Genomic DNA, 27,067 nt, shown 5'->3' with positions numbered 1-27,067 from the left:
TTTGCTCTCATCTGGAATGCAGCTCAAGCATTTCAACAAATGAAAAATACCTGCTGCAGGAGCATTAGTGGGAATTATTGAATCCCCAGCATTACAGATATAGCAGGCCAGCCAGTAAATCATTGTGATATTAAATATTACCCCTTACTATTACATCTCTTATGCCATCAAATAAAAAAGTTTTACCATAAATGTTATTTAGTGTTATACTCTAAAATATACCACACATTATATTATATTGTCTCATAGAGAAGCTTAAATAATACTTCTTTGTATTCAATAAAACATGCAGAAAGCATAAGAGACTTTACAAGAGAGGACAGATCTTATATTTTGAAATGACATCCTTCAAATCTGCAGTATTTCTGGAGTGAAACTAGCTAATTAGGTCCTGCAGGGAAGAAGGTTTCTATAGAGGTCCCAGGGCCCGATGGCTGGCAGGTTATTTTGTCAACAAGACAGAAAGAAGAAGCTATAAATAAATGGGGAACAAGATTTCAAAGGTCTTTTATAGGCTGCAGTGTCTGCAGTTTAAGAGAAAAGATATTTAAATTTTATTAAATTCAATAAAATATCATCTCATGTTTATTTGCTTTATTGCACATCATGTAAAGTTTGCATTGCTTCCTCTGATTGTTCTAGCAAAGGAATATTACTACACAGATTTACAGTACATTGTGTCAAGCTTACAGCTCACATAAAAGTGAAACGTGCAGCAGAGCACAGTCAACGGCAATGTAAATTAAAGGACCAACACGCAGATGGAACAGAACATTTGAAAATATTTATTTGAAGTACAAATATGAAGATACCAAGGGAGGTCAAGGGACGATTCAATTCTTTCCAGCGTTTTAAATTAGTTGCCATAACAATAGGCACAGAGCCAGCGAGTTTACAGTGAAGCTGTCTGCCTCTGGAGCCGAGTTTCTCCCTGTGGAAGCACACAACAGAGCATTCATCATCGCCTTATAAACACAACATAAAATCATATTCGTTAGGGGAAACAAGTATTACCATAATAGCAAAACTATATTTATATAATAAAAGTATATGTGCTCACAAAATCTTTCCTCAGTTAAATAAAATAACTATAACAGACTCATTACGAAGAAAGAGGTTATTAAAATGAGATTTTATCACCCTCTTTTTCTCAAGACACACCTCTCAGCTCCAGCAGGACGTCTCCTTCGTATCGAGCCAGTCCAACAGCGTGTCTCTGCTCAGTGTCCAGCTCTGCCCACTGCTCCTCTGTGACAGCCCACGCCTGCTCCGCGCTAAGCCACGATAACTGAACAGCACTGAACACCACCTGTCAGGCACACACCCAAAACATATACTAATTCTGTGGTACTCTGTGTGAAAAGATGTTGAATATTGTATCTCAAAATGCGACCAAATTTGCCATTGGTGCTTCTTATGGATATATATCAAAACTAACCATTGTTCTTTTAATTAGCCTGAGTAAATGGCCCTAAAATCACTAGTGAAACTCACTGCCATTTTTTTCGGTGTCATCAGGGAAATGGCTTCAGGGGTGATTCCCTCCACTTGTTCTTGTACCAGAGCTGACAGTACCATGTCTTCCAGACCCACTGGACAGAGACACAAACCAGATAATTAATGTTTCTTGTATCAAACCACAGGAAAAGTTTTCCTAAACTTTGATACCCTCAGGGATATTTTTAATTGTACCTATCCATCTACTAGCTGTCATTTCCTCCTCTCAGCCTCCTCCCTCTTTGAAAAAAAAAAACAATTCAAAAACATTTGATCACAAAAAAGTGTACATCCCCCGGGATATTATGTTCTTCTGTACCTGCCAGTGTCCCAATTTCAGTGAAAACTTCTGGTCCCCAGGCGCTGACTGGACCAAAGGCCTCAGGTCTGGACAAACGGCTTATCAATGCCTCCATCTGCTGTTCTGTGCAAGGCAGGGACATCTCCCGCAGGAACAGGACCGCCATACTGCAGTTTGAGAAAAAAAAGATTTTGGACTTTATCCTCCTCTGAGGGTTTGCAAAATGTTTTCATGAGGTTTGTGCGCACCGGCCTCCTGTTAGTTAGCATCTGTTAGCAAGTGAATGTGAAATCAATTAATTACTCTTCGAAACCACAGGAAGGTAATTCTATTTTGGCATCAATGTGTTTACTGTTACTAATTACTGCACAATGCACTTGCTACCTTGTATGCAAATTAGCAGTATTTGTTAACCCTTTTGGACTGTATATCTATTCGTGTTCTTCTGTTTTCATGTTCTTCATCACAAATATTGGATAATTTCTCAGGGTGAAAAAATCAGTCAAAAAACTGAAAACTCACTAATTAAAATGCTGAATGTGAGGATTCTTTAATAGCTTTTACAGCTGTTGTTAAATGATGTGCTGTAGTGTTTCTGCAGATTACAACTAAGGTGACCAGAACCCAACCAACCAGATGTGGGACAAAGAGAATGTTTGTGTGGAACAATGTGGGACACATCAACAAAGCTGAGAGGAACTATTTTGATGTTCTGCTCTCTGTTTGATTCAGTAGCACAAATTGGACAATAGATAAGTAGTTTCCCATTCTTTGTTGTAGCTGCATTTCCAGCAGCAAAGATGGCGACAGGTTTAACCTGCACTTGACCCACTGGTGCTCAGTTTCATTGACATCAGACACTGCACTGTGGTAACAACCTTCCCTGCTTTCTTCACATCCACTGGATAAAATATCTGTCCTGCAGTGGTTTGATTATTAAAACCTAGAGCCAATCAAAATGTGGGACATGGTCTCAACATGTGGGACGAGGGATAAAAATGCTGTGCAGCCCCTCATAAAGTGGAACACCTCGTCACCCTAGTTACAGTGACTTGATTTTAAGAATTTTTAAGACCTTTTCAAGATCATTAGTGCAATTTAATACATATTTCACATATATATTGTCAGTACAAAGGATACCGCTCTTTCCTGCCCGGCTGGTATTAGTTTAGCTGATTAGGCTAATGCAACAAGGATGGAAACTGTGATTTAACTAACACACAGCACTGAACCAGACTATGCCACATCTTAGTGCTGACTTTTAGTTCAGTGTGGGGCAGGGTGGGCAATTGCCCCCTCTGATGCTCCCATGGTGCCCACTGCAAAACTGCTCTTCTAGGTGCCCTTCCAGTGGAGAAAATGAGATGTGGTGCAAAACAGGCTACTAGAAAACTGTTTGGCCTCTGTGTGCCTCTAAATGGTTAAACGGTTAAGTTCCCAGTGTGTTTTTATTACAGAGGTATAATAGTTGTTGTACTTTAAGTCACACAATATAACCAGTGGAACTGCACAACAAATGCATCATGTCGTTCAGTGTGCCGGTGCCCTTATTTGTTTTTTTAGTTGCTGCTACTCAGACAGCCTGAATCCACCATTGATCAGTCTGAGGTCTCCTGCAGTTGGTGGCTGCTCTGGGGACTTCTTAGCCTTTTTAGAAATAATAAATATTTATGGAAGATTCTAACTTTAATTTGTTGTGTTGTTTGCTCCAATAAAATTCTGGCCGGGCTGCACAGTTTGCATCAGTGTTCATCGTCTCCATTTTGGTTTTGTTTTGTTTTGTAGTTTTGTTAGTGTGATCAATACATTTTTTTTTTCCCAAAATACATTTAAAAGAGAGACTGAAGTTAATGCAACTTCATGAATGTAACGTTAACATCATCATGTAATACATTTTTAAGTCAAAATTGTAATTAATTTTAAGGCTTAAAATTCTGCTGATTGGACTTCAGATGTTAGAAGGACCCATGGAAAACCTGTGCTGGAGGAAGTTTTATAAATGCACATGAAGTATTTGACTGACCTGAGGTTGTAGGGACTCAGTCTTTTGATCTCTGAGGGATACAGCCCACAGATCAGATGGCCAAATATTGCCAGATCAATGCCTGCTAACTGCTCCACTTTCAGTTTGCGTTTCCGCATCACACCTGAAATTACTGCTCTCATCTGAAAAAAAGAATATAAACATTAAACACATGGGAATGGACTCAACTGAGCCTTTAGGATATGATTCTTTTGTTTACTTTAAGGTTTACATCAGAAAAAACAAAATCAAACATTCACCTTTTTAGGGTTCCAATCAGTCAGCATCCCCAGATGTGCCAACACACCCAGATCGGTGAGAGCGGCGTCAGGAAGCTCTCGTTCTCCCATCTCAGTCACCAGTGAGCCCAGAGACAGCACCTGATCTGCTCTCAGCTCTCTCACCGGACTGAAGGACTGGAGTCAGTAAAGAAGTAGAACATGTTTCAACCACAGATCATGTTGATATTAAAAAGCTATTCATGTTCTGCTCAGCTGTCCATGTCTATCAGATATGTTGACTGTTTTTCTTGTTTTTTATCCTCAAACTAAGAACCCACAGACAGAATAAAAACAGAACGTTATTCAAATTTTGATAATTGTCCTCTGATGTTCTTAACTGGCAGCACCACAGGTCATACTTAATGTCTGTATAGTGTCTGCATAATCCATGTTGTTTTCTTACTGGTAAGGAGGAGAATAATATGAAAGAGGAGAAAAGGCCAGAGAGAAGGGGAAAAAATGAGAGGAGCAAGAGTCTAAAAGACAGTTCCATGTCCATCTGCCCTAATCAATCACATATACATGGTCTCATGTACACAGATGTGGAGGAGTGGCCATCGGCTGCCAAGGCCAGTGTCTTTGCTATTGGCCCTGCCCCCTCAAAGTTCACCAAAGTTGAAGTTGAAATGAATAACCGACACAAATTTGTGGCTGTGCCTCTTAATTTGCCTTAGTGTGACTGGCTTGCTCTTTCCAGTGCAAAACAGTGTTTCAATTCAACATTTTTCTTTTTCTGAGTTAAGGGGGGTGGGGGGGTGGTGGGTACAGTTCATAAAACTTTCACCTGTATTCTCAACATTTTAATTTTATTTTCAAAAATAAAAATAAAAAAATCTTCCTCTGCTTTATTTATATCTTTTGATTTGATTTATTTCATTCTCAACGTTTCAACTTTATTCTCAACATTTTGACTTTATTCTCCAAACTTCCTCCTCTCAGTTTTTCCACTCATGCCCCCCCCCCCCCCCCCCCCCCCCCAACACTCTTCTGTAGAACGTGTGAGGAATAGCAAATCTAAAAAAAAAACATATTATCTGAGAGTTAACTTTCTATGGTGTTTCACAGGCAGAGTCTTACTGACCTGCTTGAGTTTCACCCACAATGCTCGGCGCTGCTCAGAGCTCATTGTAGCGTCCTGACCAAAAATTTCTACACACTGTTTCAGATCCTCCTGCGACATGCGGCTGAGCTGAGTGGATGTCCAAGCTGAAGGAAATGTCCCTCTGATATCTGCACAGCTTGGAACCGGCACTGCTCGAAGACAAACAGCAAAAAGTTCAAATAAAAACACATGCAAAGACACTTTTTACATTTCAGGCTGACAGTCAGATTACAGTGCTATTTTTCCTATAGATAAAATGCATACATGAACACAACAAAAAATTATAGGTAGTATTTACTGAACTTTTTGCCCTCCTGCTTCGTGCTTTGACAATCCCTCTAATGAGACTCTGAGTCTGCTGTCTCTGACGATGCTGGTCCATACACTGAGCAACACAGACTCCACCCACCACACTGTCCTCCCAGTGCCTCTGACCCACCAGGACCTGCTCCACTGTGTCCTTATTCAACACTGTCTGCACAGGGGAAACACATATTATATATTTATGCTTCAGGACACATCACAGAAAGCCAGTTGAAGTGCAGTGAAATGAATTATTTGCATGGTTTGATGCTTTTGGGTGCTCACCAGTGGGATGGAGTTAATCTGCTTTGTTGAGAGAGAAAACACCAGCCTGCCCAAATGTTCGACATCCCCAACTTGCCATTTGGACGGCTCCCTGGCAAAAAAGTACACATATTTTCTCATTACTGCTGTTTTATGTAATCCACGTCTTACTGCAAGCACAATGCTAGAATTCTCATATCAGGCATTTTATGTATTTAGACTGCAAACAATCTGTTCTACATTACTTTTATTCTACTCTGTGGAAACTGTTTTGTTTCATGTTTTCAACAACTTATGAATCATTATAGACTACTATATTCACTTATATGTGAATTTTTAGCCATGCTATAGCCAGATGGCTCTAAGGATGGCAATCCCCATCTGTTCAGTTGGTCCACCACTTTGGTCCAAACTGAAATATCTCAAAAAGGATTTTCCTCCCTCACCACCACAAGGTTAATATTTGACTGAAATATCTCAACAACTGTTGGGTGGATTTGGTACACACATAAATGTCCCCCTCGGGATGAACTGTGATAACTTTGGTATCATTAAACATTTCATCTAGTACCATCATCGGGTTGAAACCTAAAGGGATACTTCACACAAAAATGAAAATTCAGTCATTATCTACTCATGCAGACTGAAGGTCAGGTTAATTTTTTTTTTAGTCCACAAAACACTGCTGAAGTTTTACAGAAAAACAGCAATGCAAAAATTCACAAAAACAATTTAAGTGAATGGTGACCAGTTTTCAAATGAAAAACAACAACAAAAAATAAAATGTCTTCATACTGTTCATCTGTCTCCTAAAGTCCGAACATGCCTTGGAAAAATGTCATTTACACCATGTTTTAGCCCATATCTTCACTTCACTCTTTAGCTTGGAGCCGTGTGCACATGTGTAGTGTGACGGTGTGCATGCAAGTGAACGCCATGTTGGTCACCATTCACTTAAACTGTTTAAGAGTTTCTGCATCACTGTTTTCCTGTGGAACTCCAGCAGTGTTTTGTGGACTAACAAACTAAACCTGAACTTCAATCGGCATTAGGGTGAGATGATAATGATTGAATTTACATTTTGGATGAACTATCCCTTTAAAGTTGTCTCTTTGGTTTGTCATGCCAAATGAACTAAGTGTCACATTCCCAGCTGTAGGCCAATTTTGTGTTTAGTGCTAAGAAACAAATGTTAGCAGGCTAACACACCAAACTTAGACAGTGAACTTGGTGAAAATTACACTTACTAAACATCAGCATGTTAGAATTGTCATTGTAATACTGTGACCAGACGTCCAGTTGTTCGGGACTGTCCCGGTTTTATTGTGGGTGACCTGAGGCCTGACAAATGTGTGGGAAAACAGTAAAATGTCCCAGTTTTCAACATGCATTTCTAAAATGTCCCAGTTTTTAACCCAATTAAACAAGCCTGGTTCTATGAAGGTGCAAAAGCATACATTGCACCCTTAATAGTTTTAAATAATAAATGCCAAGTGCAAGGTGCGAGACTCCATGTGCACCTTCTATTTTAGCTCATGTATGTGCTGCAGCGTAATGTGCAAAAGGGCTGGGTGAAGGTGAATATCCAGATAACTGAACGTGGTGATTATTAAATATATTTTCACAGCCAGTCACATCACTGGTCTCATCGCTCTGCAGATACTGTTAGATTCACCTACAGTCAGTCAAAGATCAGTGCAGACTGATTCACTAACTTTCCTGTTTTAACCACACTAAATGTTATTTTGACCTTGTCTAATTTCAGATGTATTCAAAGTCATTTTATTCAGGGACTGGGCCTGTTGGTAGATGTGCTGAGAATGACAATGAGCAGATTCCTATCTCAGTTTTATGGAGTTAAATAATTTGAAATTGGTCAAAATATTTTGAGGATTCAAGTCATAAAGTTGTCATTAAAATGCTGTTTTACACATTTTTCCATAGAAATATAAATATAGGTCATTGAAAAAACTAACTAAACTAACAAAACTACTGTTTTTAAATTGTCATTTTTGGTTGATGTGTTTAGCCAATAAATAATGATTGGAATTAATCTCTCAGCATATCATTGACCCAAGTATCACAACCAGGACAAGTCATGTTTTCTCCAGCAGATGTGTTGCTTTACCCAAGGAAGTCTTTCTGAGTGAGCAGGGTACTAATATCTCTCAGAGCCTCTTTAGGGAGGCAGAAACTTCTCATCTCCTCCAGCCGCAGGGCCAGCGCTCCTCTGTCCACCAGAGCCAAGCTGTCCCGGTCCAAGAAAGGCAGTAAAGGCCCCAGGACGTCCAGAGTGGTGCCATCAATCTCCCCCTCAGCCTGAGAGGAGCCCTGCAGAGCACCACGTACAGAGAGTGAGTCGGGATTACAGGGATTTCACACTCATATGACTTCAACTTGTGTGAAAAGCTGCTGAGAGGGTGAGGCAGGTTATGTTATGAATTTCTTTCTCCATCTTTTTTTTCTCCTTTGTATGCACTGGTGGACTCAGGCTGTCTGGGGCAGGGGCAAAAAAGTAAAAAGGGCACTATATGCGGTGGGGGCACCAGCATGCCAAAAGTCATGATACTTTTAAAATAATCCCTGGATTAGAATAAAATTAATGTATAATGTGACTACAACTACTACACCTATGTAATAAAAAACACACAGGGAGCTATTCATTATTGAAGCATTTTAAGGCATGTAAAGGTCAACTAATTTTCTAGCATGTGGAGCATCCAACGCTGCATCATGTTTCCACTGGAAAGGCACCCTAGAGGGCAATTTATCATGTTTGTCTACCATAGGGGCATTCAAGAGGGCACTTTTGCAGTGTTTTTTCAAATATTTGGGCACCCAAGTCCACCAGTTTTTGTATGTGCATGCATACTTGCTTGACAAGCCTAAACCAACAGATGTAGTTTGCTCTTACTGCTCCACTATTGTATTACAAAATAAAGCAAATACATGACTCACCATCACTGACGCAAGCCCTGATTTAATTTAACCAGAAATAGCATCTCTGAGTTCCTGTTAGCTCTGAATGCTCATTGTGCTGGTTTATAATTTTAATTACCCTGGGATTAATGTAGGATTCCTATTTAAAGTTAATGATGTTCATGAATGACATGCAGTAACCGGTTTCTCACCACACTTTTCTACATAATGTTTTAACTCCTGCACATCATGTAAAGATATGTAATAGAGGCAGTATTTGTACAGCTCATGTCAGTGTTTTACCAGCTCAGTAACAGCTTTCTCTGCTAAGTTTGTCTGCTTGTAATGTGGCAGCCTGAGGAATCCAGCAAAGTGTGCTTGAATGTGGTCCAGAATGGCTCTGAAGGATATATTGGAAAGGTTCTCTATCATGGTTACACTGAAAAAGAAGAAAAAGAAGAGGTGTAAATGAAGTCATCTTCAGATAAACTGTTACATATCGATATAAAAAGCAAAATACATGTTTAATAAGTTGATACTTACGGTAATGTTGCAGCAAAGCCTGAGCCCAAAGCACTGAGGTCAAGTTCAGGATGTTTCCTCAGTTCTTCCACGATACATTTTCGCTGGTAACACAGCCAAAACACATCTGAACTTGTTAGAATGAATGGAAATTATGGACACATAACAACAACAAACCAATGAGTATTGATATCAGAGACTGTGATGAAGAGTTTGAGAGCTATTGAAGTGTTTGTTCCTCACCAGAGCAGGTCTCATGCCTCCAGGCAGCTCACTAACAAACTGAAGCAGCTCTGCAAAGTCGGTATCGTTGCTCCAAAGCCTCAAAAAATCACACCTCATTCCACCGGCGATATGACCCAGACCCCTATAAGAAAAAGAGAGGTCATTATTTAAATTGTTTATTGAGTGACTGTCTGACTTGAAAATCAGTGTGACTGGATCTGTTTGTTTTGAGTCTTTTATTCAGGTTGCAGGTAAAATGAGTTAATGATTGAAATTATAGATCTGAATGTTCCGGTGCAGTATATCCATCTTACCTCGCTGTCCTGCTGGTAATGTTTTTATATTTGTGGATCTTTTTGAACAAAAGTTGAGCCTGTCCAGATGAAAAAAGGTGTTAGTATTTCTACTATGGTTTACCTTAAAATTAATAACATTTTAATCAAAGGAGAACTGAATTATAGTTGATATAAGACTAACTGTACCATGTTTTTGTCCCTTTACTACAAACCTTATAGGTTTAATGTAATTGCAATTTGATTTTCATACTGTCCTGAAAACAACTAAAACCAGTGGTTGCCTATGAATTCAAATATGCTCAAAAATGTGAGTTAAATCCTGCCGAAACACTGCTATAACCTTAATTATACTGCATATTGTTAACTTTTGCACATGCCCTTATGAATGCTTTGCACATTCCTGCACAAAACTGTACAACTTGTTCGTGTAGATAACATATTGTACAGATTTTTATAATATTTTTCCATACTTTATTGTCAGTTTTCTTTTTTCTATTTATGCTTCTTCAGTTGCAGTACTCGCTTTTCATATCTCTTTTATATTTTTCTATTTTTGCATCCATTGTTTTTATGTGTAAATGTCCTTATGCTGCATGGTTAATTTGAGATGTTTCAGCAGATATTTTGATGCCTCATTTCATGTAAAGAGTGTTAGATCCTGTTGTCCAGCCATGTTTCTGATCATTTCATTTAATGCAAGTGTGAGGCCAAAACATCCACAAACTATCACAAAACCCCCAAAGTTAAGATTTTTCTTTTAGTGCAAGTTAAGGTTTCCTTTAAATCAAATCAGTTGTTCATAACACCCTTAAGTCTTCTCTTTAAGAGTTACTTAAAATGTTCACTAAAGTATTTCAGTTTCTCTCCTTATATTGGTCTTTTGCATAAGGAATTCCTTAAACTGTTGAACAAAGACATTAGCAACCAAAATATGGAAAATAACATCTAGTCCATCTTAACATGGATGAGTTTATGGGGATACATGAAGAAAATGAACACAACCCAAGAAAAATTCCAGCTCTCCTTTTTCCGCCTCTTTGCAATTAAAGATTGCTCTACAGTTTTAGCAATCTATGAGATCTCTCCAGACAGTAATAGACTGGAGAGATCCTGTAGAATAGAATAATTTCCACAGGTCAATGATGTGCCGCATCATTCAGAGTTTCAAACCTCCTCACCCATCTACAAAAACACCTTGACGAAGTTCATGTCAGAACAAGGGGGTGAGTAGATAGTAGTGCACTTCTTTAATGTTGCTGGCTTCTCAAGCGTGCAGCGTGATAAACAGGACCCACAGCACAAGGTGAGATAACACAAGGTCCTAACAGGTGAGGTGATAAAAGGCATCAGAAGCACGACTGAAAACAAACTGAAGAATTTTACTGCTATAAAATCTACTTCAATGTAGTAAATGTCTTAAGGTTTTTTTGTTTTGTTTTTTCAATTCTATGCAGTCCCGTTAAGTAAATTTCTCATCTAAGGAGAAATTAAGTCTTAAGTGTTGTGCTTAATGAGAAAACTTGAGGTGTTATGTGCAACCAATAACAAATAAATCTCGTTGTATCCTTGTAAATTATATCTATCTATATCGATCCATCTATATGTGTGTAGTGGCGTAGGTTTAGGTTAAACCCAAAATCTAATAACCGTTGAAGTGACTGATTTCTGGAACAACAAGAGGCATGTTGCTTAAAATTATACAGAGCATAGATTTTAATTATATGTGTAAATATAATCTTGCAAAATATTCCTCAAACTGACTACAAAAGAATTTTCATGCATTTACAATCACACAAATAACAAAGGGTATTGAAACAATTAAGTTTGGGGTTATTGAAATATAATATGTCAGGTTTAATATAAAGTATCAGAATATATTTCAGTGCAGTTACTAACTGAAAAGGGCAAACTTTATTGATGTGACCAGGGTCTTGTTAGGCCGAGAACAGCGGGTGAAATACACTCTTGGCTGTGACAAAATCCCTTTAAGGTAGCCATTATTAATTTATGCTACACTCCTCCACACCATTGTACTACATCCAAACTAATTAGCTTGATGGCGGCTGATGCGTATGGAGTATTAATATCCTGAAAGGCTCATCTGAAGCATATCCAATGAGTCGCAGATTAATGGGACCGAAAACCGAAGCTGGTAACATTTTCTCTTTTAGTCAGAGAACTGCCAACCTATTGTTGTCATATCAATGCAGCTTTACACAGCACACAAAGGTAGATTAAAGTAAAATGTGCACCTGCTGCGGAGACCACAGTACGTCTCTGTACAGGCTGACGTCTCTCAGGATTGCTTCTCCGTTTAAGGTTTCTGTCAGCTTCCTCAGAGGGACAAACGGTAACAGACAGTTTACCTGCTGAGTGATGTTCTGCTCGTCTCTGTGTAGAGCCTGTTGACATACAACAACAACAACAAAAACATTGTAAATTTAAACCTGGAGGCTGTTAAAGCCCCTTTAGAAAACACAAAGCAGGTTTCACACATGTGGATCAAATGAGCACTTTCTGGAAACTCGAGTGCCAGATTAGCTAGATGAATGTTTCTGAGGTCACTACAGAAGCCCATTTCCACAAATGTGATAAAAAAAAAAAAAAAGGTCCTGTAAGTCATCTCAATGAGAAACTTTCTCACAATAATGACCTAGTATCTAAAACAACTGTGTTAGTATCTCAATATGGGTCAGCATCTCAAGATAATAAGCTAGTATCTTAAAGTAATAAGAAAGTTTCTGAAAATTAGTTAGTATCTCAAGATGATTTAGTATCAAAGTCTAAGTTTGAGATACTAAGTCATTATTTTGAAATACAAAGTCATTGTTTTGTGACAAGTTATTATTTCATTTCATCACTCTGGCTGATTTTGTTGTTGATATTTTCCAGTAAGTTTTAGGCTTCTTACACAAGAGTGAGAGAAAAAAAGGATGATGATATTGTTGTCACATATCTACTCAACACGTAACAACAAGATGAGTCACACCAGATTAAAAGGAGGGATAAAAGGATAAAAAAAAAAAAAATGATGTGATGTTGTGAAGACAAACAATAGCACCGTCACCTCCTGCATAGCATTGTATAACATGGCTCTATGGCCAGGCTTAAGCTCAGTTAGCAGCGTTCTCCAGCACTGACAGTGTGCAGCTTCACTGATCTCAGGCCACTGGAGGTCTCTGAGCACAGCGGGGGAGAGACCAGAGTGTAATGGCTTCAGTCTGCACAGTTTTTCCGCGGTGAGCTGGCAGGCAGAGAGAGACACAGTGGTGAAAGTGCAGCTGGCTCAAATTCAGAAACAATATTTTGTAAATGACTACTTACAGTGGTGTCCTTTGATATCTTGGATAACATTTGAAAAGCCTGAGGGAAGTATTAAAAAAATAACATGTTGGCACACAAAACTGCACAAGTGTTCGCATTTTAAGACAGTTCAGTATTTGGTGTGAAAGTCATGGGTTTAATGAACGTTTATCCTTGTCTTCCCACTAGAAATTTGGTTACTTGGTGGTTAACTTGGTTAAATTTGGTTTGGTTGGTTTGTTTTTTTTATACATGCAACATATTGTTCAGAAAACACTTACATTTGCCTTGACATTTTTTAAAAATTCAAAATTGGAAACTTTAATGGAAATGAAACTCATTTTTAGACATTTACACCAAGACTTGAAACTTATGGAATCGAGAGGACCAGAGACGTTTACTAATAAAATGGTGGAGAACATTTAACTCTTCTTCACCCCAGGAGAAGAATGACAAGAAGTCACACATGAAACAGTTCCCTGCTGACCTGTGCTGGGGAGTATCTGTGTAATCCCGGCTGTGAGAGGATTTCCAGGAGTTGTTGTGAGGGAAGTGACAGCAGGAAGGAAGCTCCTAACTGAGGAAGCAGACCAGTGAGGGCAGACAGCTCTGGAGGAGCCATGCTGCTGATGTTCAGGTTCTGAACAGCTGGTATCAACCAAGAGGACAGCTGAAACACAGTTCAACAGAGTTAGTCAGCAACAACACAGAAAAGTGATTCATGTTAAGAAGATTTTATGCGCTGCTTACCCTGCCACTGGCACTGATGAACCCCTTGGACATGCACTGAGCCAGCTGCTGCCAGAGAGCCAAAGACACCGCTGAGTCCTGGAGAAATGAACCCAGGTCACCTGGATCCAAGTAACACACAAGGACCCCTAACCTGCAAAAAGACAGTAACTTACATTTTATTTTATAAGACTTTTTGACATTTTTTCCTTTATTGTATAGCAGAAAGAACAGAGGAAGACAAGGAACAATAAGAGAGAGAGAACTGATACATTTATCCAGACAGTATTTCAATTAAATATGTCTAAAATACATATTTAAATTACTTTTGAGTATTTTTTTTATTTGTATATTGCTGGGCAGAAAAAAAAAATAAAATGAAAACTGTGACAGAATGTTAATATAGTTATTCTCAAATAAGACACATTTTTTGCCTCAGGTTCAAACTGTAGAAAAAAGCAAATGTCTACAACAATTAGCATAATCACAGCAGTGTTGGGCCAAATGCTTGTGAATCATGTGACATGTCCTATTGGGTCCAGCAACACACTCTGCTGCTATGATTGTATTTCATTTCTGTTCCTTGTTAACAGTAGCTTGAGGACAGAAGCTGCTTTGGTGTTCGGTGCAAATTTCCCTTAAGACAAAAGTATGTGATCAAAATATGATCAGATATTGTGGCTAAGACATACTGCAACAGAAGAAAAGTAATTAGTTAACATGCGCTCTACGTAGAGCTGTGAAACCCTCGGCATGCATCCCTGAATTTGCAGCCTCCCACCTTCAAGATATCCTGGCTGGCCCTTAAAGTCTATGAGGTGAGAAATTATCAGCTCATCTTTTCAGTGTAGGGGGTTAAGGTCAGATACAGCAGGGCTTTATACAGCAGCATACATCAATACCTATACAAACTATGGCCTAACTCACTCGTGCCAAATAATCATGAGCTTGTATATCAAGAAATGATTTCCCTAAGAGGCCATGTAAACAGGACAACAAGATGTCAAGTACGTCTTCAGATGATCAGACCTTTTAGTATTTGTTTATGTGTTGACCGTGGCCAGATTAATTTCTAATTAATCATAAAGACAGACAAACATATAAACAGTAGGCATCTAGTTCGCACCTCAGTATGTTATCACTGGTTAGGTTCTTCTTCTTGCTGAAGAGGGTCCGAAGCACATGACGCCCCCGTACACCATCCAGACTGCTATTGCCAAGCAACTCTACCAGAGGGGTGAGCTAAAGGAGACCACAGATTATTAAGTTAAGCGGTTCCTAAACTTTTTAGGCCATGCACACCTTTCTACATCCTGACCCGGTGAACACACTCCCAATCCCCCGCGCCCTTTAAAAATAGAACAACTAAGCCTATTTACAGCCGCCACCATGGTGAAAGTGGCACATTCAGATGCAATTAAAGATACTACAACAATTTTCAATTAATCTCTTTAATCTGTACATGTGTAAGATCATCTCTGATATAACTAAAATCTGTGGAAGAGATACAGCATTTTTAAAAAGATTTTTAATTCAACCAAACAGCCTCAAACCTGTTGTAATGTCAGCTGCTGAAAATGACTGACTGGGAGGTAAGGCAGAAGCGGGAGAATGGAACTGAGGAAGTATGGTGGCCACGTAGGGACATCACCCACCACACTGGACTGCAGGAGTCTTTTTACAAAGGCCTTTTTCTGCAGTGATTTCATTCCTGAGCTGTGGTCACGAATAGCTGTCAACCTAAAGATCAAAACAGAAGCTGTTGGCATAAAGACGGCAACAAATATCAAACTAAATGCAATTAAGTTGTTTGGTCAGTAACTCACACGGTGTCGTTGACTATCAGGGAGGCAGGAAAGCTCATTATGTCAGAGACAGACATGAAGGGGATGAACTGAGACAGGTCCACAAACAGCTCTGGGGTCACTCGGGGGAACTTATGGATGAAAGCAGCGGTCATTGTTTCCATGGCTTGCAACTCTTTTTGAGAGGCCTGACAGAGGAGACAAAAGAGCTGCACAGAAACTGATGTGTATTTGATGGCCCTCTTTAACTATGCATGGGCCATCGCTTAGAATAAAATAAAAGAGAAACAGCACAAGAGAGTGCAATAGAACAGAACTGTATATTCTACTAAGAAATCAGAACTTTTAGGTGGTGCCTCTCAGTTGGCAGAGCACCTTATGTACTGAGACTTTCAGTCCTCTGCAGCTGCTGCCAGTTTGACTCACACCTGCAGCCCATTTTCTGCATGTCATCCCCTGTGTCTCTACCCCCTTTCCTGTCACATCTTCAGCTGTCCCTATCAAATAAAGGCAAATGCCTATTTAAAAAATGATTAGGGCTTTTACCAGCACAATTAGCTTAATAAAAAAAGTGTCACTTATAAGAACATACGTGGCCTGTTTCAACTTGTAGCTGGTCCCAACTTTGATGCATATGGGAGATAAATCTCTTCACGGCATCTTTTTCAGCAGACATCACTAGAGTGCGAATGCTGTCTCTTGGCATCTGGAGGTACTCCTGGTGAAATAAAGAGATTCAACACAATGTATAGGTCAAATCTGCTCTGTCTTGAAGGGTTAAAAGTGAATGTGGCTTCACAGAAGACCAGTACCTGCAGCAGCACCCTTAGAGCAGATGAGTTGTCGTCCCTCTGGATGAGGTCCCACAAGACGGGCTGATGTAAATGCAGGAAGAAGTTATTCACTCTCTGTTCTGTGTACGTGTCTCTTAAGGATCAAACGGATATTCAGGATTTTTCTAATTATTGTATTGTTTTTAATATGTTATTAAGGGTATTTTTTCAGTCTGATTGCTGATAAATTAAGTTAATTAAAAAATGTTCTACTCTGGCTCTGATGCAGACGCCTCTCTATCTGTGTCTCTGTCTCACCCACAGCACTATCTGACATTAGGCATCTTTATACACTGCTGTGTAGCTTAATTATAAATAGTACATCATGATTGTTCATAATACAGTGGAAAGCAATCACTGGAAGCAAAATAGAAGTTTTCACTATAAATGTCTGATTCTAGTGAATATTTTCCAGTGAGAAGCATGTTGTCTTCACTTAGAGACTATTTTCACAGAGGACTGAGAAAGAGCTGAACATTATGATGACACAGTGAAGTTGACTTTTAATCTCATCATTATATCTGCACAAACTAAAATATTGTACTGTGTATAATACAAATACCCCATAATACAGTATTGTGTTATATATAAAGTATAACTTACTGCAGTTTCTCTGCTGGATCTTGTTGGCTTGTTTATGGCTGAATTACCATAGTTTTAAAACATATTATCTCAACCAGGCATGGGTCTATTTTTGTGCCAATCTATAATTTATGCTGAAGGACCACTGTCATTCACAATATTTGAAAAACCTTTAAAGCAAACAAACAAACTCTTTTTTCATGGCTCCACACCAGCAACAGCTGTGGCCATGGTCATTATGTGTTTGGGTCATCTCATTCTTGTGAAAGCAATTTCTCAAGAATGCCTTTAGGGAATTTCTTAAAATTTGGCACAAATGAAAATTTGGACTCAAGAATGAACTGAATGAATTTTGGTGGTCAAAGGTCAGATTATAGTATGATTATAGTATTTTTGCCTGTAACTCAAGAATTCATGCGCTAATTAAGACAAAATCAGTCAAAATGTTGGTGATTACAAATGGGTTACATCCAAATATTCTTTTTGAGTTGCATGGCGGAGAGTCTGCACTGTACTGAGTGTACTCTTATAGTTTATAAATAAAATAATTGTACCTTACTTGAGTAAAAAGTATAATATTTGCCTCCAAAATTAAGTGCATAACAAAAGTGCATTTTTACTACAAAAGTATATCAGTCCAAGATATTGATTATCAATCTCTTTGATCATTAATAATCAGTATTGGCCCTCAAAAGATCAATACCAGTCGATCCCCAGTGCCTGTGTGTGTGAGTCAGTTGTCTTACACTGAAGCAGCTCAGCAGGTCCTCTTTAAGTGTGGCATTCTGCTCTCTCCTGAGGAAGACTCCCACAGTGTGAAGGACACTCATGGAGGCTTCTGGCTGCAGTCTGGCCCAGGACGTGTTGTCAAGGAGAGTGGAGAGGAGGATGGCCTGACCCAGACCTTGTCTAGCCTCTCTTTCCCCCTCATCCAGCCCCGAGGAGAGGCCCACCATGAAGTCCAGGACCCGCAACACATATCCCAGCACCACTAAAAACCCTTCACGCTCCCCTCCCTCCACCTCACACACACTCAGCTTGTGTACAACTTCCACCAGCAGTGGAGCCGGATCCACACACAGCTGCGATGTGTCAAACTTATACGGCGCTGGGAGCATGTCAAAAAACCTCTGCAGGAGGCACTTCCTGCCATCCAGTTCCGCCTGCAGATCAGCACAAAAATCAGCGAACTGAGACGCTGATCTTAACAGCTGATTGTACAGTGTGGTGTTCAGACAAATGTACTCTCTAAATCCATGCGTCTGCCCACAGAGCTCTAGGAGTGTTGAGTTGGTGAAATGATGCACAGCCCACTTCCTGTACTGACAGGTCTCCTCAACAGTGTCAAAATGGGAGAAGTTTTGTATTTTGGAGCAGTATGCTGCAGCCCAGCTGCTCTCTGGGAGGGATTGATGCGAGTCAGGGGACTCTCTCCCACACAAAGCTGAGATCAGGACAGAGTTATTGGGTAGGAAGCAGTTTCTGAAACCCTGGGCGCTGAGCAACCTGCTGCCCAACTGGGCCAGACAATTCTCGGCGAGTCCTGAGTTCTCGTCGAGTCCTGGACTTCCTATCGCCTCAGCTGACAGTTGCACACACAAGTCGTCTATAGTTGTCTGGTTAAAAAAGTGGTAGTCCTTTGTCAGAGCGGCCTGCAAATATTAACGTTAGAACACATTAACATGAAGTACAAGGACCAAGGAATGACAAGCAAATTTTCACAGCAGTCATTTTGACATGAAGTACTGTAAACACAGGTGTGACCAATGATACTAATTAAGGATCTATTACATTCAGGTCAAACAGAGTCTCTGCTACACTAAATGGAATGGGACTTTAATTACTATCATTGGTAACCTCTGTGTTTACACTATTTCATATCAATATGGCTGTCCTGAAACAGGTCTACTGACAAATACATAAACATAACATGCAATGCCACAAATAGTGGATATTTTATCTTGTCTGCTCTCCCCTAAACCCAATTATGTGTTATCTATTACCTGATGTGCTCTGTGCAGCCAGAAGGAGGAGTTGGCACACACCGTGTTGTTGAATTCATGGGCAAAGAACTCACTGCAGACATGAACCCACAGGAAGTCCTCCTCAGCAGCAGACAGATACCAAGCCGCATCCGAGCACGTGGCGTGCAGGTCAATCTCAGACACTGCATGATCAACTGACCCGTTCTCCCCTTCAAACAGTTTACAGTAGAGGAAAACAGTGAAGTTGGAGACGCCTGTCAACCCAGGGATGGAATCATTACACGCTGCCTCCAGGATTTCTATCGAGGTGGAGTACTCAATCTCTCTCTGCTGGTCGCTGCTCTCTCTCGTTCCCCCTGTCTGGGGCTGGTTGAACTGAGAGCGGTGAGGTGCAGTGGGGAGTTCATGAAAGCGTTTTCGTTGGGAGATTGTTCGTGAAGAGGGGCCTGTTTTTGGAGATGACTGGACTGGTGTTTGTCGTGATCTTAGTTCATCTCCTTCAGTGGAGGGGCATGACAGGAATGGCAATGAGCTTGGGAGACCCTGGGAGTTAACACCCAAAGCCTGAGTGTTCCACGTCACGTTATGTCTTATCCCCCTACAGAGCAATGGTAGAAATGTGAATCTGTCTTTGGTTGCAATTTACTAACAAGTGAGTGAGACACATTCCTAAAATATCTTACCATAAGATCAGTTGTCTCAGGTCACCTACAAAAGGACAAACAAAAAGCAAGCAGAAAATCAAAGTGAGTGTGACAATGTGTGGTGGAAAAGGCAACTGGAAGCTCCTGCAGTACATGACTATACCTGATGTAACAGTGCAGCTCAGCTAACAATGCCCAAGATATAATGTTACTGACATCAATGAGAGGATAAAGAGATTAGCTGGGCTAACAACAGATGCTTTCATCAGCCAGGATGATTACAAAGATTTTAAAGCAGTGGCAGTCACTGTCACTGTCTCTGCTGTAGCTATCCTTCAGGTGAAACCAGGGCCAAACTCATGAGCCTGTTAACATAGGTTTTTCCTGGTGAATAACACGAAATACAATCAAAACAATGTATGATTTACTTCTTCACTTGTAATGTGTTTGAATTGATTTATTATTTAATCAATGAATCATTAATGTACACTTGTAATAACATGGCTTTTCTTAAAATCATCATCTGAGCATCCAAATATGAGAGTGCATGCACATACAGCAGCACCAGCCATGTGAACTACACACTTAAATATAAAGGTACTAACTAGAACCATAAAATGTTCTTCATCTTGTCCCAAGAGGAGAGCCCCTTTTGGTTTGTGGTAGAACTTCTTATAAAGGTTCCACCTGAAACCCTTTCAAGGCCCTTTTCCACCAAGTTAGTTCTGCTTCTTGAACCATTTCTGTTCTAAATTCTTGGAGCCATTATAATCATCATCAACAGAGGGTGTTGCTCAGTGCACAACAACCTGTAGAATATGACACACCCACTTTGGTTCCAAGGAAAACCTGATATTTTTTGTTTCAGGCTGGGAACTAACTCTTCTGTTTCCAAATGGATTTATTTTTGGTGGAAATGCTCCAAACAGTCCAAAGTTAGGTGCAAATGGGGCCAGTTATATGTTGGAGGAAAAGGCTTATCAGAGAGTTCTACCAAGTTCTATCATAAAAGATTATTACCAGAGCCATCTGTGAAAGGTTTTAGAGGTTCTATGGTGGTTCTATGGATCATAGAGAACCCTCCTATGGTGTAATGGTTCCACCCTTTTTTATTGTGAACTCATATATTCCATGAGTGTTATTTTGAACCCACACAGGTGGGTCTTCCAAGAACCCTTTTATATTAGGATAGATAGGAAAGAGTTTTTCATAGACCCCAATAATACCTCAACTAACCCCTTTTTCAAAAATAAAACAGAACCTCAGCCCTAAAGTAAAAAACCCTTGGAACCCTTATTTCTAAGAGTGTACAACTGGAGGGTGCTCTTTCTTATTTATATAATTGCTATTGTGTTATTAGATTGTGTGTATGAATGCATGTAACCAAAACATTTCTAACAACACTGAATGATGCATGTTTTAGCCAAGTTTTTAACTCAGCTTTTGGTCTAAAGCCTAAAGTTTTATCTGTTATGATTGTGCAGACAACCTGTGTGGCAGACAGCTCCACATACTCACCTACTGAGCACCGGCCCTGAGCACGGGGCTGTGGCACATCCACCAGGCTGCTGACATCATCAAGCAGTGCCATGGTAACCCGGGACACTTTTTTCCTCAGGTTCCCGTAGACCGAATTACCCACCCTGTGCAGGAGGCCCCTCCTCAGCCCATCCAAACTCTGCACCAGAGCCAGATTTTTCTGCGCCAAGTGTCCACCTCTCTCTCCTCCACCTGAACGTGACAGCGCCTGCAGCAGTAAACTTTGCATGGAGTCTGGATCATCCCCAGTGGCCATCGCATCTTCCAGAGATGCATTTCCATACAACCCATCCTGCCGCATGGCCTCAGGAGGCAAGCTGAAGGGCTTTAAACGTCCAAATGCACTCGAACCCTTACTGTGTTCAGCGCTTTCCCCTGCTGGGTGTAAACTGACCACGGGCTTCCAGTTGCGTGTTTCTAAGAAGCGCAGCAACTGCTGAAGCCAGCTCACATTGAAGGCACAGTCACTACGACCCTTTAGAGCACAGATGAAGCCCTGCAGGCCAGCGCTGGCCTGGCCATAGGTCCCACTGACAAGAGCCTGAAGCGCAACCTCCAGCACAGCGCTGACTGTCCTCCAGTTCTGAGATAAGTAAGTCAAGAGGGGCCTGTGGGGCTGACGCTCTGACAGGCTGATCAGACTCTGCAGCAGGCCCAGGAACCAGTCCCAGTGAGGACTGCCCCTCAGGGACAAGAACCAGTCCTGCACTCTGACGCTGGGACGTGGTGGCACCCGGCCACCACTCCACTGGTTCAGCGCAGCACTCCCCTCAGACTGGAGGAAGAAATGCAGCACCTTCTCCCACAGTTGGTCCTCGTCTGGCTCTGTCGGCGCCTCCTCCAGCTCAGCTCCCATCTCTTGGAGGTACAGGGAGATGTTGTAGAGGAAGCCAGAGAGACGGTGTCTGTCAATTGGCTTGTTTAATGAAGGCAGGCTCTTGCTGGGAAGTAGGCCAAGTGTTTTTAGGCTCCCCATGATATTCCTCAGCCAAGGGTGCACAGCCTGGTCCTTGGTTGGTTCTGGAGGAGCTTTCTGAGGATTCAAACTTGTACTCCATTTTGAAATTATCTCCTTAAGAATGGCGTCTCTCTGCTCCTGTTTACCATCCCCTGAAAGAGTCCCACCAGACACAGCATCATGTAATAAACACATGTAGCAATGAGAATACAAATATTATATTTAGCAACATGTTCTGGTGGCACACTCACCTGTCTTCTCAGAGGATCCTTGTCCCAGTAAAACAGCACAAACTATGATGCTTGTGAATCTAAGAGTGGCCATCCCTGGCCTTTTCTTGGCCATCTTCATCTCATGCCAGCATGCACAGTGACAGCAGTGTCACATCTTTCTCTTCAGCCTGTTTTTCCTATTGATGCCACGACACCTTGTGTTTAAAACATATGCTCCTTTTTTAATTTTCAGTGATGGGATGGATTCAGGGAGTAAAGTATCTCAGCGGAGAGGGGATATTAAACCTTAATGACTGGCTACCACATCACCTTACCACTTTCACTGCATGGTTACTAAAACATCTACCACCAATGTACTTAACTTATAGAAACTATAAGACTATGAAGTGACGGACCATAAATGATGCTGAAAAGAGTGACCAAAGAAGGGTTATAAAAATGAGGTATGATATTTAAATAGACAATTCTGTATATTAAAGAGTGATGCACCCACTCCTTTTTAAAGTATTTTTCTCCATTTTAAATGTCGGTGATCACTCACAATAGGGAAATTTTCAAGACAGAAAAATTCACTCACCAACAGTTACAATCCATTAATGTCTTCGAGTATCCCTTCAGTATCCAAGCATCTCTAACTCAGGGGTATCAACAGACTCGCAGCTGACCTCTTTCTGAGCACCACTCTCTGTTTCACCATCACTCCGACTTTCTCTACCTTTCAGACTCTCCTCCTGCTGCACCCCTCCCACCCGTGTCCTCTATCCTTCTCTGCGCTTTTAGCAGTTTGGGCCACTTGCCTTTTTTTTGTCTCTGGGGTTTAAGAGCTGATGCTCAGCTTCATATTTCATGAGTTAAATTGTGATGCTACAGTATGTTGGTTGGCTGGTTTCCATGCACAGAAGGGAGTGCAGTGTGGTTAAACGTGAGTGTACAGAACCTGTCTCTCAGTCCTTTAGGTCACTGCTCGTATCTACAAAATATTGCGCTCATGGTTCAGTGTTCTGGAGCGTCACAGGGCTAAAGGAAGGTCACAGCACTCAACTAGATGCTCAAACAAGGTGAAAATCTGGATCATGTTAATCACACCCAGGATATCTATCCCACTCTCTAACTGTCCGATGTCTCCCACTGACTGATTCCCCATTGAGTCGTCTCTCAGCTGGGACTCATCTCGTGACTCTGGGTTTGTTGGGGGTGTAGTCTTACCATCGAGGATAGGCCAGCAGGACTGTGCAGGCTGTCACTGTTTGGACACATTTATCCCTCGGTCAGGTGGACTTACAATTGAGCCCTGTGCAAGGGCACAGCAGCAGGCTCCCCAGAGTCAGACCACTGTCTGCAGGCCCTGAAACCCAAGAGGGCCGAGTGAAAGGACCACCCCCTCCCTCCACTTGCTTTAGCTGTATGATACTGTGGCCTGCACAGGGACAATAACTTCCTCCTGTATTATTGATACTGCAGGGAACAGCGATCACTCAGTGCAGCAGGGCTCGATTCACCACAGGAATATTCAATGAGAAACTGGATCCACCCCATACGTTCCTCCTCTCTCTGCTGGAAACTCAGCCATGACAGAAATCAGCAGGTGAAATTAGCTGTTGAGATTGGAATACTTGGTTTGAGTCCAAGTTTTAGCTGCCATCTTCCAATGGAAATATAGAAGCATAAATACATGTAACCTGACTTGGTCTTTGCAATAATTTACACTTAGAGAATTTATTTTACCCAATGTTTTAACTCAAGATGGATTTTTACAGCTAATAAACACATGTGAATTATGTAAATATCACAGCAATATTTTTTTAATTTTTAATTTTTCTTTTTTTTTTCTTTCTTTATGTTTTCTTTTCACTTTTTTTCATCATTTACCTTTACAGCCATTCACAATGAGCATGTTCCTGGGTTGGGGGATTATTTTGCATGTTTAGATTGGTGGTGATTATTGGCATTTAGGTGTACTTTGTTAAAGGACCAATATGTAATAACTGAACATGCAAAAATGAGTACTGCTGTCCAAATACAGAGCTGGGTCTTGATCTCTGGTGTCCTATCATGGTCATTAATGATTTATTACAGTAACTATATTACAGATTTCTCCATTAGGTATGCCACTCACACCTCACATTCAACTTGAAGTAAACTGCAACAAACTTATTTTGGTCTAAGGCTTGTGTTTTTACCTGAACACCATCCCAGTCACCAGGATCTCCACCTATAGTCCCAAAATATTAGTAGTAGCATTGGCAAGTTAAATAGTTAAGTGCATTTTTGGGTAGCTAACATTAGCTGTTGGTCTGTGTTTCAGTGTCTCTAAACAGACAAAAAGTTTTTCGACACACCCTCCTCATAACTCCATTGGCTTTTCTATGAAATCTAACAAGGTGCCCTAACTTTATGGAATGCAAGATAACAACTGATTGAATCAAAACAATACAAATGGATTATCTCTACTGCACATATTGCCTGCTGTTATTGATACTCTTAAAAAAAAAGTTTTAATATTACTGGTAAAGGTTGTACATTTTTAACAATCCTCTAAAAGAAACAAAAAAGGGTCTATGGGTGTTATGTTTGTTTTGTGTCACCCTTACTATACTGCCCAGTTTTTTTCTGTCCTTCTTTCTTTCTTTCTTTTTTTTTTTTTTTTTGCTCTTTGGTGTGGTGCCAGACAGAGAATTTGATGGTTTCTACACCCAACACGAATGCCATGCCGATTTAATTCAATCCTTATTTATTTTATATTAAATAAATAAAAATAAATATTACTTATATGTTCCACAGATTCAATGAGGTAATGATAAAATTAAATTCTACATAATATGTCCTTAAAATAGTAAATAAAATACTGTAAATGTAATTATTTGCAATAAAATAAGTGGAAGAGGTTTTTCTCATTATTGATCAATGAAATAGAGCGATAAATGAAGCATCACTGAAACATATTGGTAATAATCACTGGACACACAGCTTTAACAATATGAGCTTCATCTACTGTCCACAGAGATTCTGATATATGATGATGCAGCATTTTTGTTTTTTATTCGATTAGCATTCAAAATACACCCTCAACAAATACATAGAGGATTTGCCCCAACAACAAACATAATATGAGGGATGAAGCTAATCGAAAAGGTGTAGGCTGAAGCTCATGCTTATTATGCCTACAGTTTTTACAAAACAACTTTAGCAAGGCAACTTCTTTAGCTACATGGTCTGAGTTACACCATAAGTCTTCAGAGAAAAAACAAAAACAAAAACAAAAAAAAAACAAGCAAACTCTCAGACGTTACAGAAGTGAATAAATAAGTAAAGTACAGGCCTGATTATTTTTTTTTTAATGATATCTGAAAATATAAATTAATGCGAGTCCAACAAATTATTAGCAAATATAAACTGGCCTATTAGTGACAGAAAAAATACATTTAATCAACACAACACTGACAAAATGCCACCCATGATTTCTCATGCAATCATGAGAGCTAGCTAACCTACTTATTCACTATGAGGTGCCCATCACTGTGGCAAAATAGTTAGCAATGTATTATTGAAACAAGTGTAAAGACACTCTTGTGCGCCACAATGGATCATCATCAGACTTGATGATCAAGTGACTCCAACACACCCTCCTCTCAGAAACCACCAGTGAAAGTGTAGAGGGTGAGGCTAACTGCTGCTGATGTAGAAGCTACGGGTAAATGTAAAGGAAAGAAGACCAAAAAATATTCAGTGCAACATATGTAGGGATATCTGCTCTGTCTCTCTATCTGCTAAGGCGTCCATGGCCTGAAGAATGTTGAGGACTCCTGATTTAAAGAAACAATTATAACTGGACTGAAAAGGACTTCAACTTTACGTGTCCTTATATTTGGCTATAAACTCCATCACTTTTAAAATACAGACTGCACAAATGGTCTGAATAGAACATATTCTACTCAGCAGTAGTGTTTGTTTTGTTGAAAATTCTTTCATACTACAAGGTCATATCATTAAAATAAATTAACTGTTATTTGAAGATAAAAAGTCACCCATAGTTTTCCCCCAGCAGTAAGAACTGACACGCTGCTGTGAGCCACAGTCCTCATTTTAAGAGCACCATGTGGATAAGTTAGCTGCAAAATAAACAGCAAAGCTTTGTGTTAGTAGCTTATATTTAATAAAACAGTAATAACAGTTTCTTGATTTCTAATTTCTCAATTATTTATTCAAGAACACTGACAAGGAACATACATAATTGAACAGAATGTCCCATTGTGCTTTTAAAAGAAAGAACAGCAAAAAGAAAAGATATTTAATTATTAACAAACAACCTTCTTCTTCTTGAAGCAGTCTGAACAACATTCATGAACTTACAGAGTATATAACAGGTCACCTATACCTTGAATTCCCTTTGTATGAAAAGACTTAAAAAAAAAACTGTTGCTGATGCTGAGGGGAGAGACTGCATTACAAAGAAGGGAAAAAAGTGTCATGCCTCTTTCCCTGTCCAGATCTTCATGTCTCTCTGTGCAGAGATGGACTGATGAACAGAATTACCTGGCATAGGCCCAGGTATCTTGGTGGTCAGTGCTTCTTAATGAAGTTATTTCACATTTTTCATTGGAAAGTCAACAGGCTCAGTCAAAAGTAGGGATGTCTACATCACATTTTCTTGCTGTTAACTTGTTTCCAGATATTTTGGTTTATTTTTTAAAAAATGTGTTCTGTAGTGGTGTATACGATACTG

At 40.1% G+C, this 27,067-nt stretch overlaps 1 protein-coding gene across 2 annotated transcripts; it reads right to left on the bottom strand.

Moving 5' to 3' along the window:
* Positions 1 to 764: 764 nt before the first annotated feature.
* Positions 765 to 22,515, bottom strand: LOC146332981 (stereocilin). Of its 2 annotated transcripts, none has more exons than XM_084724403.1 (29): positions 22,363 to 22,515; positions 21,133 to 22,263; positions 19,654 to 19,678; positions 18,989 to 19,568; positions 17,732 to 18,637; positions 16,383 to 16,445; positions 16,163 to 16,288; positions 15,592 to 15,758; positions 15,319 to 15,505; positions 14,892 to 15,007; positions 13,787 to 13,919; positions 13,524 to 13,706; positions 13,058 to 13,096; positions 12,795 to 12,977; positions 11,986 to 12,117; positions 9,752 to 9,810; positions 9,456 to 9,579; positions 9,234 to 9,316; positions 8,994 to 9,129; positions 7,900 to 8,102; positions 5,793 to 5,883; positions 5,508 to 5,679; positions 5,184 to 5,353; positions 4,082 to 4,237; positions 3,822 to 3,964; positions 1,817 to 1,965; positions 1,495 to 1,592; positions 1,162 to 1,309; positions 765 to 931 (listed from the first exon to the last, which is right to left on the bottom strand). In XM_084724403.1, the coding sequence occupies exons 1-29, from the start codon at positions 22,460 to 22,462 to the stop codon at positions 852 to 854; spliced, it is 5,883 nt and encodes a 1,960-aa protein (XP_084580529.1). In that variant the 5' UTR covers positions 22,463 to 22,515; the 3' UTR covers positions 765 to 851. The 2 variants fall into 2 exon arrangements, with proteins under 2 accessions (XP_084580529.1, XP_084580521.1); XM_084724395.1 differs by having other exon boundaries at positions 11,986 to 12,135; positions 12,801 to 12,977.
* Positions 22,516 to 27,067: the final 4,552 nt, after the last annotated feature.

Source organism: Lutjanus erythropterus, chromosome 1, assembly GCF_056507025.1.
Source record: "Lutjanus erythropterus isolate fLutEry1 chromosome 1, fLutEry1.hap2, whole genome shotgun sequence".
Lineage (NCBI taxonomy): Eukaryota > Metazoa > Chordata > Actinopteri > Lutjaniformes > Lutjanidae > Lutjanus > Lutjanus erythropterus.
This window is presented reverse-complemented; position numbering and strand designations above follow the sequence as displayed.